Source organism: Monodelphis domestica, chromosome 2 (genome assembly GCF_027887165.1).
Source record: "Monodelphis domestica isolate mMonDom1 chromosome 2, mMonDom1.pri, whole genome shotgun sequence".
NCBI classification, from domain to species: Eukaryota; Metazoa; Chordata; class Mammalia; order Didelphimorphia; family Didelphidae; genus Monodelphis; species Monodelphis domestica.
Genome location: NC_077228.1, coordinates 6,805,218 through 6,821,362, shown reverse-complemented (window position 1 = coordinate 6,821,362; position 16,145 = coordinate 6,805,218). Strand labels below are relative to the sequence as shown.

General features: G+C 39.6%; 1 protein-coding gene across 4 annotated transcripts in view; it reads right to left on the bottom strand.

Moving 5' to 3' along the window:
- The window catches only part of ANKRD13C (ankyrin repeat domain 13C), a 74,644-nt gene that overhangs the window by 16,370 nt on the left and 42,129 nt on the right, over nucleotides 1-16,145 (bottom strand). For 2 of the 4 annotated variants that reach the window (XM_003340094.4, XM_056814933.1), the window contains 2 exons: nucleotides 11,624-11,669; nucleotides 2,504-2,570 (listed from right to left, as the gene is read on the bottom strand). In XM_003340094.4, coding sequence (XP_003340142.2) covers nucleotides 2,504-2,570; nucleotides 11,624-11,669 — 113 coding nt within the window. The remainder of the gene's footprint in view (nucleotides 1-2,503; nucleotides 2,571-11,623; nucleotides 11,670-16,145) is intronic. The other 2 variants (XM_056814934.1, XM_056814935.1) reach the window with 1 other exon arrangement.

The following is a 16,145-nucleotide window of genomic DNA, read 5'->3' as shown; positions in this document are numbered from 1 at the left end:
AACCCCAATGGGGTCTTAAGGTGTTGGATGTGACTGAGAATAGCTGAACAGCAGCAAAAGGTAGCAATGGTGCCGAAACTGGTACATGCCCAGAAATCAAGTTGCTGAACTAGAAGCCCCATCAGATGCTCACGAGGCTCTGAGGCCCAACCTGTCCATTCAGTGTCCAGGAAGAAAAGCTTTCAGAATGAAGGAATGGTGTGAAAAGGGATAAAACTTTGGGCAATCACTAGAAGTTTTCAAGAACTATATAGCTTCAGCTTCCATCAAATGACAAGAAAGTTTTCTTAAAACCTCAAAGGAGGAGCAGCTGAGTGACTAAGTGGATGGAGAGCCAGTCCTAGATATGGGAGGACCTGGGTTCAAATGTGACCTCAGACACTTCCTGCCTGTGCAACCCTGAGCAAGTCACTTAACCCCAATTACCCAGCCTTAAACTCTTCTTCTGCATTAGAATCAATATGTAATATCAAAACTGTAAATATGTAATACTGATTCTAAGACAGGAGGCAAGTGTTAAAAAAAACCTCAGGGGAACTGAAACTCCTGGTTTAGTGACTGAGGGTCTATACCAGCCCGCAAAAATAATGGGACAACTAGAGAAGACCACACCGCACTTCTGCAACCCACTGAACAGGCACAATAAAAATGTGATTTCTAGGACTACTTGATTTCCCTTCAATTTGCATGGGGGGATGGGGGGGGGGGGGGATACCAGGAATGAGCCGAGCTCCCTGACTTGCGCACGACTGCCCTAACGCCCTAAGCATTCGCTGTTTGGAAACGTTTGACTGGACTTGAGTGGACAGTTTGTTTGAAGACTCTAGGAACGAGCCTGGGCTCCCTACTCAAGCCGCCGCATACCCAGTAGCTTTTTCACACTTGTGTGACCATGTCAGGAAAACCCAGGAGGGTCTCAATAAGGTACTGAGCAGCGACTGACTTTAGAAAACAACCAAGTCAAGTCTGAAAATAATTTCTGCCCCCAGAGAAAGCTTGGTTGATTGCTTTAAACAACAGAAAAATGCTTGTTTATTTTCTAATTGAGGGCATGCAATACCCCAGAGAGAGGCAATGTGCTATCACAGAAAGGTGGCCAGGCCTGGAGGTTGGAACCCTGCCTCGGTTCCTTTCTCAGTGTGACCCGGGGAAGCCAAAGTCTTCTGCTCTCTGGCTTTCAATCTTCTCACCAACAGAAAGGAGTCGGGGTATCTGGCTCCTAAAGGTCATCCTCCAGCTCAAGGACTCTATAGTCCTTGAAGATTTTTTGTTGTTCCTGACCAATGGGGAAATGTTTTCCATGATCACAAAAATATATCCTAGATTGAATGGCTCACTGTCTTTAGGAGGAGGTAGAAGAGGGAAAAAGAGAGGGGGAGAATTTGGAACTTAAAATTTAGAAAATGAATGTTAAAAATTGTCCATGTAAATGGGGAAAAGTAAATATTTTTTTAATATTTAAACTTGGAATTTTTAAATAAAATTTAAAAAATATTTTGGAAAAATGTGTTATTGGAATCATTATTGGTAATATCAATGGCACTCAATCACCAAACTTATCCCCTCTGCCAAGGTGGGAAAATTGAAACAGAAAATAGTTAAATGACTTGCCCAGCATCCTACCATTAGTGAGTATCTGAGCCAAAAATTCTAACTCAAGTCTTTGCTGATGGCCAAGCCCCACTCTCCATCCTGTGCCACCCTCTGAGACCTGAGGCTGACATTCTCTCCTCAGTATTCTTCCAAACAGCAAAGAATTTTTAAAGATGATCCCTTTTTAAAGCTAGCAAAAGTTGGAACTGGACGTAATTTCTTTTAAACATATTCAGGGAGAAAATCATCCTCGAATCACAATCATCTCTAAAGGCATCCACAGGCAAAAACTTTCAAGAGGATTCTCAAAGTACACCATACTTCTAATTTACAAACTTTATGAAATGAATATCATTCCACATTGTTAATCCCCGAGGTAATTTTTTAAAGCTTTTGTACACACATATAGTGCTAGCAATCCTACTACTACATTCTTGAATCAAGAAAACAGTTACTTTACAACTTAAACTAGTCTAAAATAAATAGTTTGACCCTTACCCTTTATCATAGAATTGATACTAAGTATTGCTTCCAAGGCAGAAGAGTGATATGGGCTAGGCAATTGGGGTTAAGTGACTTGCCCAGGGTCATCTAGCTAAGAAGTGTCTGAGGCCAGATTTGAACCAAGGACAACCTTCCATCTCCAGGCCCCGCTCTCTATCCACCGAGCCACCCTCACAGCTGCCTCTATTATAAATATTCTAATGGTAAAACCTAAAGATTGTTTCAATAAACTGCTAGACTCTATACACACCTTATTGCCAGTACAGTTATCTACAACACCCATCCAATCATTTTACAACTGAGTCTTTACAGGAAAGGATGGCTAAAGCAAACTCTGGATCAAGCAAAGCACTCAGAAACACGGCCAAATTTTCCAAACTTCAATAACAAAAGCAAATCATCTTACCTGATATTGATACCTTGTTTGTATATTTTACATGCATCGGAAGGCAGCATTCGGGAAAGTAAAGGCACTATATTTGTAATAAAAAAGATGACATAATTAATGTGTTGCCATTTCTGCAACTATAAAATGAGCAATGCTAAAATTTCCCTAATTCTATATGAGTGTTCTAATTACTTTTAAAATCACATTTAAAACTGATTAGTCTTAAGGTTAAAAACAGAAACCAAGAAAGCAACATTTATAGGCAACTTCAGAAAGCTGAGATTTAATCTAGAACCAGAGGTACGATGGGGTCTAACGACTTCTTGGGATGATGTTTCTCTGAGCCTCTGAGTTCCAATTGAACATACTGTGATCCAGACCCAGGTCGAAGCCAGGTCTATAAGGAGAGGAGGAGCAGAAGGAAAGAGACAAAGAGAGAAGGAAGGAAGGGAGGGAGAGGAAGGGGTTCCTGCTGTCCATGAGCCCTGAATGTCACTCCTTGGTCTCGGGGACAAGTCCAGGGGATACCCACAACTCCTCCAGATACCTAGCTTTTTTTGAACAGACTTGAGAAGAGGCATTCTAGGTTCCATTTCAGAATGCAGCAGGTCCTCCAGGGGCGCCTAATACATTCAGGCATAACATTCATACCCGTGTTCTAAGGCTGTGACCTTTACCCTTAGCCAGTGGGGGAAAGCCCATGGAACTCCTCCTCCTAACGAGAGCTGCCTACATTTATCCCTGAAATGGTAAATGTCAATTAAAGGCTTCACACACTTCCCAGACTTCCTTAGAAACTTGAGGGTTAAGAATCCCTCTTATAGCTAAACCTGTATTTGGGGGGATATGATTTTAAGTGGTGTACCTGAATCCAGAGAAAGTGTTGTTATAATGGAATTCTACAGAGAAATGGGAATAAAGGAAATTCTTCTGGCTATGATTCGCCAAGGTCTGCTAGATGAAATTTCATTGGGAAGAAATTACAGACCATCCAAATGTGAGCCAGAAAAAGTAATGCTGCTTATTACCCCATGTGGAGATTTTTACTAACAGGCTCTCACCCATTTTTAGACATTTTGTAGTGCTTGGTCATCTGGGTCAATATTGTCTGAGCACCTCAGAGTTAAGGAGAAACCTCCAAACCCCAAAGTTGCTCTTATCCATGATTCGTCTTTTCTCAAAAAAAACAGGGGTTCAGACAGCAAGAGATACCTTCTTTTCCTTTCTTCCAAGTCTTTACTAACACTGTTGAGTGAGTGTGTGTGTAAGAGTGTGCAATTTGGGGATGCACGAAGCAAAGGACAAAGGAATAGATGTTATCATCATTAAACCCTATGATGGCTTCAAAGATATGAAGTTTAGTAGCATAACTAAAAAATGTTGCAAAATAAATCCAAATACCTCTCTCATTTTAAGCCTATCTGGCCAAACTTCCAGTCTTGACAATCAAAAAGTCCTCCTGCTGCTGCTGCTGATGTATGTGTGTGTCAACTAAAAATAAACTTTCTATAGAAACATTAGAAAAACTATTTGACTATCAGCTCCATTTTCACCAACATTTAGTAGAATATGGAGAAAGACTGGACCTTCCCAAAGGTGCATCTAACACTTTGGGGCCTTATTTAACTCTATTCTGTTTACCACCTGCCCAAGCACCCAGCACAATTTCGTAGGATAAATTCATCTTGTACAATAATTACAGACAGTGATCTCTTTAACCTTCCGAAGCTCATCTGCTATCCCTTTAGGTGCCATAGTTTCCCAAGCATAAAACAAAGGACTTGAAGCTGAACTCCTGGGCTCAATCCTAGTCTTGCACTTGATTAACCAGAATACCTTCAGTAAATCACTGAACTATCCCATTTGAAATGGTTGCAGTCCCTTTTGGCCTCCTCCCCTCGCAAGGCTGTAGCAGACATGAAAGTATTCTGAAAGAGGAGATGGGTAACACAAACGAAAGTACAAATGGAATAAACTGAAGGAAGAAAAAGGGCTTTCAAAAGGATGAGTGGAGTAGCTAACATTTTCAGAACCCAGAATTATCAGGATTAAAATGTGATGACTGCAGAGAATCACACATCTAGTACCAGCTTTTTGTTGAAAAAAGGGAAAGAGAAAGAAAGACAAGTCAGGGAGATGACGAAAAGAAAAGACAAAGACAATAACCTGATTGTGAGACTCAGCCATCTTTTTAAAGGGTCATTTAGACTCAGTCCAGTGCTCTGCAATCTTCCACAACTTTGATGTTGCCATGAGACTGGAGACCACTTGCAACTTGGCAAAGCAGGTGGTACACCCCAGACAGCTCCTCAATTCTCTTTCTCCCTTACAGTAGACCCAAATCGAACCCCTTCGAGAAGTCCAACATAAAGAACCCACACATGGCTAAGAGTCAAAGGGAAGATGGAGGGAGAGGGAAAGCCCGCTCCTGAAGATGACATGGACAGGCCAGCAAGGACACAAGACCTCTCCCAAGTCTAGTTAAAGGCTGCAGGGACTGACCCAAGATTGTTGCTGTAAAAATAGGCCTGACTCCAAAGAAATAGATTCTGAAGGAAGGGAGAGTAAGCACCCTCTGGACCTCACACACTGGGGACACAAAAGAAGCCCATCCCTGCTCTCCCATTTTAATGGAGGAGACAACAAAGATGGGAGGTTTCAGCCGCTAGTCGGGCACAAAGGAACGAAACAAGCATGTGTTCCCCCTTCCTCTGTGCAGGGGGTCGTGATGAGCATTTGAATCCCAATGACCCTGTTCTCTCCATTTTACAGAAGACGAGACTGAGGCAATCAAAGGTGAAGTACCCTGCTCAGAATAGTACAACGAGGAAGGTCCTGCCTCCAGGCCTAGTGCTGTTCTGGGTTCCCTAGAAGAGCACCCATCAAAGTGGCCCTCACAGCCTTGGATGGAAAGGTCCCTTGGTCTCTGGGGTACAATGGCAAAGCAGATGGGTGTGCCTCTTCTCTAATGTCATTTCCACTGATGATGTCCCGTCCCTTTCTCAGACTGGCCCCTGGACAAGTAATGCAGCCTTTCTTTGCTGAGTCCTAGTTACCATGTCAGTAGCCCCACGAGGCACTTCCACCAGGGAGGCTGAAAGCCTGGCCACTCCCCAGGCTCTCGGATTCGGGGGACACGGGCCCTTCCACCAGTGCCTAAGGGACACGGATCCTACGAGATAGTGTGATGGTCTCCCACATCTCCCTCTGGGTGAAATTCTAATTCTTTGTCATTGCACAGCATTCATTAAATAAACCTGATCCTCCTTCACACAAGGAGGGAGGGCCACAAGTATGGAATGCTTCAGGTTTTTTTCCAATGTTTGAGTAGTTTTGCTGAACTTTTTCTTCTTTTTTAATTACTATATAGTTTGGCTCTGAGAAGGTGGTTATGGGGGAAACTTGGGTAATATAGTAACAAAATATCTCGCCACAAATCTTTTAAAAATGTTAAAGATTCAATAAAGAAAAAATACATTAGAACTGGAAGGGATTCAAGGACATCTAGCCACACACTCCTTCATTTCTTTTCCTTTTTTAAACTCTTATTATCTTTCTTAGTATATATTCTAAGACAGAAGACAGTCAGGGCTAGGGATTAGGGGTTAAGTGACTTGCCCAGGGTCACACAGCTAGAAGTGTCTGAGGCCACATTTGAAGCCTCCAGGCCTGGTTGCTCTATCTACAGTGTTACCCCAGAGGTTCCCATCCTTTCATTTTCAAAGAGAGGACTTGAGGTGCTAAGGAGAGACTTTACCGAGGTCACAGACATAATAAGTGCTTGATCCCAGGCTCAGTTCATGGAAATTCTCACTTCTAGCATTCCTCTTCCCCCATCTTTGCCAGCTTCAAAATGAGCTGCAGCCATTAATCATTCACTCCTTCCTTCCCTGCAATTGTTTCTAACATTCTCCCATCATGGTATATTCTCTGTCTCTCCCCCTCCCCCTCCCCCTCCCCCTCCCCTTCTCCCTCTCTCTCTCTCTCTCTCTCTCTCCCCCTTTTGTAACCCCAGTGCCTTTGATCAAAATACAAATCTTCAGAACATTCTAAGTTGGAGTCAGGAAGTCTGGGTTCAAATCACAGCAACTTTGCCACTTACTAGCAAGCATGGGAAGGGGATAAGATGAAGACCTAGCCAGAGCTCTTCACTGACATCCTTCTCACAGGGAGGAGAGGAAATAAGAAGGAAATTTGTAACAGGTAACAGGTGGAGAAGGAAGAGCAATTTGCTGGGACAAAGTGAGGAGGATGCGACAAAGCATTGGGAAGATGCTAGGAAGTTAAAGGAAAATTTAAAAAAGGTACGAGGAGCTTGAGGAGGGCAAACAACTGCACCAGAGGACAGAGAGGCCAAACAACTACATTCCCACTTAGTTTTGTTCAGCTTTACTAAAAGGTCCTTCAAGGGAAGCAAAAGAGTTCAGGGAGAATTCAAGCCCAAGAGAGTCTACAGAGGACCCAGCTGTACTTAATGAGTTCTAACTCCAGAAAAGAAAATTGTGATAATGCCAAAAGGCACAAATAAAAATAAAGTCTTTTTCTATAGAACTACTGATCACTGACAATGGTCTATGAAAGATCACAAAGCATGCAGAGATGATGTAGGCCTAGAAATGGGAAATCTTGATTTCTAAAAAGGGGAAACGGTACAGGGGAAAGGATCTGTTGTACAAAAATATTTACAACTGCTCTTTTTCTGGTGGCAAAGAATTGGAAACTGAAGGGATGTCCCTCCATTGGGTAATGACTGAACAAATCATGGTATATGATGGTAATGGAATACTATTGTGCCAAAAGGAATGATGAACTAGAGGATTTCAGAAAAAGCTAGAAAGACCTCCATGAACTGATGCAGAATGAAATAAGCAGAACCAGGAGAACAATGTGCATAGTAACAGCAATATTGTGGGATGATCAACTGTGATGCACTTAGCTATCCTCAGCAATGCAAGGATCCAGGACAACTCTGAGGAACTTATGATAAAGAACACTATTCACTTCCAGAGAAAGAACTTCTGGAGTTGGCAGATGGAAGCAAGCAATTTTTCACTCTAGTTTATTCAGGTTTGTGTTTGGGGGTTTTAGTTTAATAATTATTCAGTTACAAAAATGAACAATATGGAAATATGTTTTGCACAATAATACAAGTATAACCTAGATCAGATTTCCTGCCAGCACCTGAAAGGGGAAGGGGAGGGAAAACGTAGATAAATTTGATCATATAACCTAAGGAAAACGTATGTGGAAAATTGTTATTACATGCAATTGATTTAAAAAAATCATAATAATAAATAAATAAAAGGAAAAAAGGTTGATTCTCCAAACCAGAGGCCAGTGAAATCAACTCTGATTATCAAAAAAATCCTAGAATTAATTATTAAAGACTTTGTTAACATTAACACTGAAATGAAAACATGGTCTACAATCTAGGTTTTTCCAAAGTAAGCACCTTTCCCCTTCTGGGGAAAGATTACTAAAATGACAGAAAAGGTGGATGCTGCCCCTATCCAATACTGAGATTCTAACAAAGTATTTAATAAAGTCTATCATGGTATCTTTAGGGGCACAAATGAAGAACTTATTGTTTCTAAATGGGCCTGCAAGAATCATAGCCTTGGTACAAGGAATAACAACCAATGGTTAAGGAGAGGAGAACTGATAGCTCTTTACCAACATTTTTCCCCCATTTTTATTGCTAAATGAAGAGATATCCCTCCCCGCACCCCCCCCCAAAAAAAGAGGGGACAATAGAGTCCCTATTTTATTTAACCTGGGTTAAAGTATAGATATGGAATTTTTGAGTAATATACAATGTCTTTCTGTCCACTATGAAATTCCTTGATTCTTTATCCTTTGGGTTAAGATGAAAAAATGTGTTAAGATGTTAGTTTTTAAATCACCTATATTAAAGGGGAGGAGGGAACAGGCCAAAATATTCATTCAAATGAAATGGACTTAGGGATTTAAGATGACTGCATCTTCATTCTTTTTCAAGAGGATAACATAGTAATCAAAAAAGCTCATGTAAATTTAGGATTCATTAAGAGAACTATAATATCAGAAGAAAGGGGGATTTATTAAAATACCACCATATGGACCCCAGTAACCATCCAGAGTATTCAGTACAGTTCAAGACAAAACATCTCAAAGTACATCGAAAATAGGGAGCCTGTTCAAAGGAGGATTCAGCAATAAAACAAGGCCATTCGAGGTTTGGTCAAAGGGCCTGTGGATGCATCTAGACTTAAAAGAAGACTGAAGAAACAACATGATAGCTGTCTTCAAATATCTGACATGCTATCATGGAAAACTATAAGTAAATTAGATGAACACAGAATAGTATACCTATCAGGTCTTTGGGAAAGGAAAGATTTTAAGACCAAGCAAGAATTAGAAAAAAATTACCAAATGTAAAATAAATAATTTTGTTCAAATAAAACCAACACAACCAAAATTAGAAGGGAAACAACAAATTGGGGGAAAAAATTTTCATAACAAAAACCTCTGACAAAGGTCTAATAACTCAAATTTATAAGGAGCTAAATCAATTGTACAAAAAAAAAATCAAGCCATTCCCCAACTGATAAATGGGCAAGGGACATGAATAAGCAATTTTCAGATTAAGAAATCAAAACTATCAATAAGCACGTGAAAAAGTATTCCAAATCTCTTATAATTAGAGAAATGCAAATCAAAAACAACTCTGAAGTACCACCTCACACCTAGCAGATTATCTAACATGACAGCAAAGGAAAGTAATAAATGTTGGAGGGGATGTAGCAAAATTGGGACACTAATGCATTGCTGATGGAGTTGTGAATTGATACTGCCATTCTAGATGGCAATTTGGAACTATGCCCAAAGGGCGCTAAAAGATTGTCTGCCCTTTGACCCAGTCATAGCACTGCTGGGTTTATACCCTAAAGAGATAAAAGGGAAAACGACATGTACAAAAATATTTATAGCCACCCTCTTTGTGATGGCAAAAAACTGGAAAATGAGGAGATGCTCTTCAATTGGGGAATGACTAAACAAATTGTGGTATGGAATACTATTGTGCTCAAAGGAATAATGAACTGGAGGGATTCCATGTGAACTAGAAAGACCTCCAGGAATTTATGCAAAGTGAAGGGGCAGAACCAGAAGAATTGTACACAAAGACAGATACACTGTGGTACAATTGAATTAACTGACTTCTATATTAACAGCAATGCAATGTTCCAGGACAATCCTAAGTGACTTATGAGAAAGATGCTATCCACATCCAGAGGAAGAACTATAGGAGCAGAAACACAGAGGAAACAACAAACTGATTGGTCACATCGTTCAATGGGGATATGAATGGGGATGTAGACTCTAAGAGATCACCCTAGTGCAATTAGCAATAATATGGAAATAGATCTTGATTGATGACACATGTAAAACCCAGTGGAATTGTACATTGGCTACGGGAGGGGGGTGGGGAGAGAAAGAACATGAATCATGGAACCATGGAAAAATTTTTATTAAATAAAATTTTTAAAAAATTTTAAAAAGCTCTGGGCAACCCAGAGAAAAGCAACTGGCAGCTGGAAGAACAAGAATAGTTTTGTCTTATTAAATAGCTACTGTTAGATCATGTTTACATTCTATCCTAAGGTTTTATTGGGAAATAGTTTCTATGTGGTTATTAATATCCTTTTTGAAGGCACTTTAAAGTCACATTAGTCTGAAGTTCATCCTGATCATGTCCAAGCAATGAGAAGGCCCTGATTCCAAGAACTAAATGAATTAGAAGAGTCTCCTAGACAAGTGTAAGGGGAGAGCTACATGCAACTAAGGGCAGGGCTAGCAACTCAAGATTAGTGGGAAGAGTATCACGCTGGCCTTCAAGCTTCTTATTTAATGTAGCAACTAATCATATTTCTGCAGTTATATTTCAACAGAGGGAGAAAAAAAGCTTAAAGAAAAACATTTTATTGTCATTCTCTCCCAACTTCTCAATATAAGAAAGTACAATCACAGAACCTTAGGGTATCACAAGTATTTCCAAAAATATTCTGAGAGAAAGAGAGAGTGTGTCTATGTGTAAACCACTAATCAACTACATTTGCCTTTCTAATTATTTTGTGGTCAACAGCAAAATATTTTCACATCTCAAAATTCACATACTAAAATACTCAATGTTGTTCATTCAAGAATGCTTTTAACAACAAATTGAAGTCTATTCTGTAATTTAAGAGTTCAAAGGTGAGGAAAAAAAAATTCAAACTCAGGAAGATAATTTTTTTTCAAGGTAAATAGATTATTTAACAGAATCAAGGTAATGAATTTACTATGCATACATATTATACGTGAAAAAGCTTCATGATAAAAATTATTGCATACATGCTCTTAATTGGCTAAATTTATTATACAATTACCCCAGAGCAATATTCATCCCATTCACTCTCTAAAATGATGAACTACAAAGTATCTGTTATAGTTTTTCCTCAATGAAATCAGACCACTTTGACATAAGGGTTTAATCTGAATTTATTTTTTCCTCATCTTTAAAATATGAAGTGACCTATCTTGCTGTTGCAAAATTATGAATCTGGAACACCTTAAAAGCCAGAAGATCCTTCAGAACTCAATACGACAGTAAATTGAGAAACTGAAGTTAAGATAGAAAGGAAAGCAGTAATAAAGGAAGCAAGACACGAATGGTCAAGGGATAAAAATACTGTCAAATAAAGTTAACCAAGTTCTTTTCCCCATTCCAATACCTTAAATATAGTTCAGTCTTATAAATAATATAATCCTTTAAGAAACACTTTATCATTTCTCTCATCAGTTTAAAAACTCCAGCCTTACATTGATAAAATGATTAGAATTTCTTGTTCCTGGTTTTTGTCCAAGTCATTTGTAATGGAGGAGAGGGCAACTCAACTTTTAAAAGAATAATGGAAATGACTATTCAAGTTGGATAATTAAGTACACCTGTAAGGCTTTATCACCATTCACATGCAAAATTTATTATAATGGAAATCACTCAACAAAACTTCATGCAAGTCTCACATTTATCCTGAGGATAAATTCTCGGAAAAATCAAGTTTGCCCTGGCAAGTCTGTATCTGTAATCACTTTAAAAGTAAAATATAGCATACTTCTTACCCCAGCTTTGAAAATCCCAGTGAAGCTCTAGATAAAAGTCACCTAGCTGAGAAATGAAATAGTAATAGTTACTAAAGGCACATTATTTAGCAACTCTTAAACTTGCTAATATTATCCTTTTAAAAATTATTTTTTTCGATTTGAGAGGAATGGGTGATAGAGTCAAAATTAATCTCAAATATTTAGGACTTAGAAAAACAGAATCTAGTCATCTTAAAAGTTACAATGCAATAGAACATTTTCTTTCATGTATTCATATGATGATATTACAGAATCATTTTAACTAAATATGAAAAAGAACTGAAAGACAAATGGAACTTTTCCTATTGATGTAATTTCATTGGTATTACCAGCTTACAATGATGATGCAAACAAATCCCCCCAAAAAATCTGGAAATAAAAACAAAAAACTGAAATTTTCATAAGTCTATGAATGATTGTTAAAGGAAATCATATGCAAAATACTCTATTAATGAAAGGGAGAAAAACATCATTCTTAAAGTTATACTTTGGGAAGGCCACTGACACTGAATAGAGCTCAAAGGAAGCACCCCAGAATGATGGTATGGTAAGAAACACTCAGATGACAACACAGAAGTAGCAGTTTAAAAGGAACTGAGAATGTTCAGCCAGAGAAGAGGAGACTGGAGGGGCAAGTCTTCAAGTGCTTGAAGAGCTGTCATGTTACAGCCCTATAGAGAACAGAACCAGGTAGAGCAGGGGTTGAAGAGAGGCGAAAACAATTAGAGTGGCACGCTAAGTTGGGGGCCCCTTAGTCCTTTTCAAGCAATGGCCTCATTTTGGTATCTGCTGTTTTCGATAGCCTCTGAGGGCCTTCCAAATTCTATGCCTATGAGTTTCACTCAAATTAAAGTCTGATCTTTAAGTTCTACTAGGTGTTAGAGACATACTATTAATAACTTCATGCTAAAAATTTCATTGAAAATTTCACTTAATGGAAGGCCAGATCGTATCCAAAAATACAAATACTATGTTAAAAGAAATACAGTCTCCTGCCTCCTAATGATCTCATGTCTATGGCCCTTATCAAATGACTACCACCAAAAGGCAGACAATGACTGGAAGGAGCACTGAATTTGCTTTGAATTGGATTTCAGAGAAATCGGAGTTCCATTTTTGCTCCCACACTTGCAGATAAAGCCAACCTCCTCAAGCTAGAGCAGGTACTAATACTTGGGAGGCAGGACTTGAGGCTGAAAGAGCTCTCGATCTGGAGAGTCCCAACCCGAGCACTCACTACTTGGGTGACTTTTGTTGGGTTTCAGTGTCAGCATGATAGGGCTGAACTAAGGCACCATCGAAATCCAGTGGAAACATAAATGGCACTGATAATCAGGATTCAATAAGATATCCGTTTAATATTCATAGGATAGCTGTGACTTTTTTTCATGTTTGCACAAATCAAACTCCTCTAAACTATCTTAAAATAGAATTTCTCTCCAATAGTGAAAACCAAGTAAAACTTACATAGAATTATACCAAATATAATGTCATAAGTACACAATAACATAGTGTTTTTTCCAAATCATGGCATACATGGGAAAATATATATATACCTATATACACACCTCTTAATTTCTAAACATTTTACAACCTGAAAAAATCCTGAGGGTCGTGCACTTGATAAGCATTTGTTCAAAGAATTTATTAGGTGACAGGTAGTATGGACCAAAGTGAGATAGGGAAGAAGAATTCATGTTCTCTTCTGCTGGCAGTTTAAGCCCAGGAGATGTAAACACAACCCTAAATTCCTTTCTTAATACACAAAACATCATGTCTATTGGGCAGGTGAAGGTCACCTGGGAAATTACTCAACTTGGGTCCATTGGACACTAAACAGTAAGCAATTTCTTGAGCGAACATTAAGAAATTGGCATAAACTTTAGAGATCTTAAGCTTTTCTACCTGCAAAATATTTCAATTGATCACCTTTATCCAGTCCTCTCATAACCCCTCCTGTGATGGCAAAAAAGTCCCTAGATTATGTGTGGCTCCCACAGTTTCCACAACAGGAGGAAACCTGAAGATTCTGAGAAAAGGGAAATGGCTAATTTTCCAGAAAAAGACCAGGCTACCCAACTCTTTCCTGAGAACCAATATGGATATTTCATGTTCCCAAAGAACAACAGGAGAGAGAGTCTAGATGAAGAGATGGATGTAAAGAAGTCCTCCTGTTGCTTACAGACAAATCTTCCCGCTACCAATTCTTTCCAACTTTATACCAGGAGCCACTTAGAATCTTTAAAAATAATAATAATAAAAAAAAAAACCTCACCTTCCGTCTTGGAGTCAATACTGTGTATTGGTTCCAAGGCAGAAGAGTGGTAAGGGCTAGGCAATGGGGATTAAGTGACTTGCCCAGGGTCACACAGCTGGGAAGTGTCTGAGGCCACATTTGAACCTAGGACCTCCCTTCTCTAGGCCTGGCTCTCCATCCACTGAGCTACCCAGCTGCCCCGTGACTTAGAGTCTTAAATCTTCTACATCTACACTGCAGGTCCTTCCTAAAATAACCTCAGAAGGAATTCTGTCTACAAAGTGCTGGCCTTCCTCCAGACTTCTTTACTGCAATTTTAAGTATAGCTGTTTCAACTCTTGGTCATTATAAAGATGGGGGTGATTTGCCCCAGTCCTAATTTCTCTCCCTTGATCTATATATACTCTCAAACTTCCAAATGCTTGCAGAATTGTTTGAACTGATCATTGCACCAGCACTACAGACTGAACTCATCTTCCTCCAATGACACCACATTTCCTTAGCACTTAAGCTGGAAACCTTAGTTACCCTTGAGTAGGCCACTGGCTCCCTCCCACATTCAGTCAGACACTAAGACTTAATGTTCCAACTCCATAGCTTTGTTGAGACCTTTATTTTTCCTTTCCATTAATTCCCCTTATTTCAGGCCAACCTCTCAAGCCACCAGTCTCCCTAGAACTAGTAGATGCCCGCAAAAGTCATCTTGACACACCATCATCAAATTAATTTTATCCCATCCCTATTCAAGACCTGAGAAGGTTCAAAGTCCTTCCTGATCAGCTCTCAAACTAGTTTTCCTGTCCAATTGTGAGCTGCTCTTCTCCAAAACCTCCACTCCTACCAACCAAAGCTGCCTCTTGCTGCTGCTTCTTAGAGTGCCTTCCTTCCCCAGATTCTCAACTATGAAGCTCCTCCAACCATGTCACCTCTTCCAGGACACTTTTTGTCTCTGACTGCAAACAGCTCTGTTGTTCTTATTTTATGGCACAACTGACATAGGGAATAGCCCAGAACTCTTTTGCCTTGCAAAACTGAAAGCTCACTGAGGGCAGAGTCCATGCCAACCAGGTCTCCTATAGAGTACACAGTAAATGTACTCCTGGGAAAGTATAGTCATGCTGCAGACTGATAATGCAAAAGGGAGATAGGAGCTGCCAGAATATGAATGGTCAAGACCTAAAGATAGGAAAAGAAAGGAAAGAAAAAGTCTGGTGTGCACCTCCATTCCAAAAAATAATAAATTTCAAAGAGTTCAGAGGAAAGGCAAGATTGCATAGATTTATGGGATAAGAGATGTTCAAGGATAAAGCTCTGAAGACACAAGGGGAGATTGATCCAATGAAGAAGAAATACAGGATTTGTCTGAAAAGACTAATAGGGAACAAGGAACTGGTCACCAATTTAGACTTTAAAAAGAAATGTACATATAAGAGAAGGAAGGTCAAGTGATGACTCTAAGAACATGATCTGCCAGGGCAGTAGGAAGCACTGTGGACAGAGCACCAGGCCTGCAGTTGGAAGGTCCTGGGTTCAAATTTGACCTCAGACACTCCCTAGCTATGTGACCCTGGGCAAGTCATTTAACCCCTATTGCCTAGTCCTTGCCACCCTTCAGTCTTAGAATTACTTGTAAGACAGAAGATAAGGATTTTTTAAAAAAGAACGTGGTCTGTCTATCCTACGAAAACGGAGTCAGAAATGCTAACATGCAGAATAAAAAAATACAATCGTCTTTTTTTTTTAATGTCACAATGGGAAAGAAAGGAGGCTCAAAGAAGAGCAAAAAGCCTAGAGTGAGGAAGGTGGATAGTGAACTGGACTGAACTGGACAGTGGCCTGGTCTCTAATTCTGATTCTGTTCTTTTCTCTGCCTTCAAACTCAAAATAACCAGAGGCATACCCTAAAACTAGGGGCATGGCATCCAAGAGGGCAGAACAGGTGACCTACATCCTTAGATCCTAGAAGATCTGGCAGAAGAATGCTGAGCCATAAGTCACTGAAAAGCCCTTATTTAAAAACAAATAAGAAGAGAATAGTGAGGGCAAACCACAGGGGTTAGTCATCATGACAAATTTCTAGAAAAATCCTAGAGCAAATCACTAGAGACCTATTCTAGCTAACACCTGGAACTTAACACCTACCTACCTAGAAAGAAAGCCATTATAACACAGAGTAAAGCTCAGTTCTTTCCAGAATAGGCTGTACAGGAAATGCTGCAGAGAAAAGAGAGATTCCAATTAGGC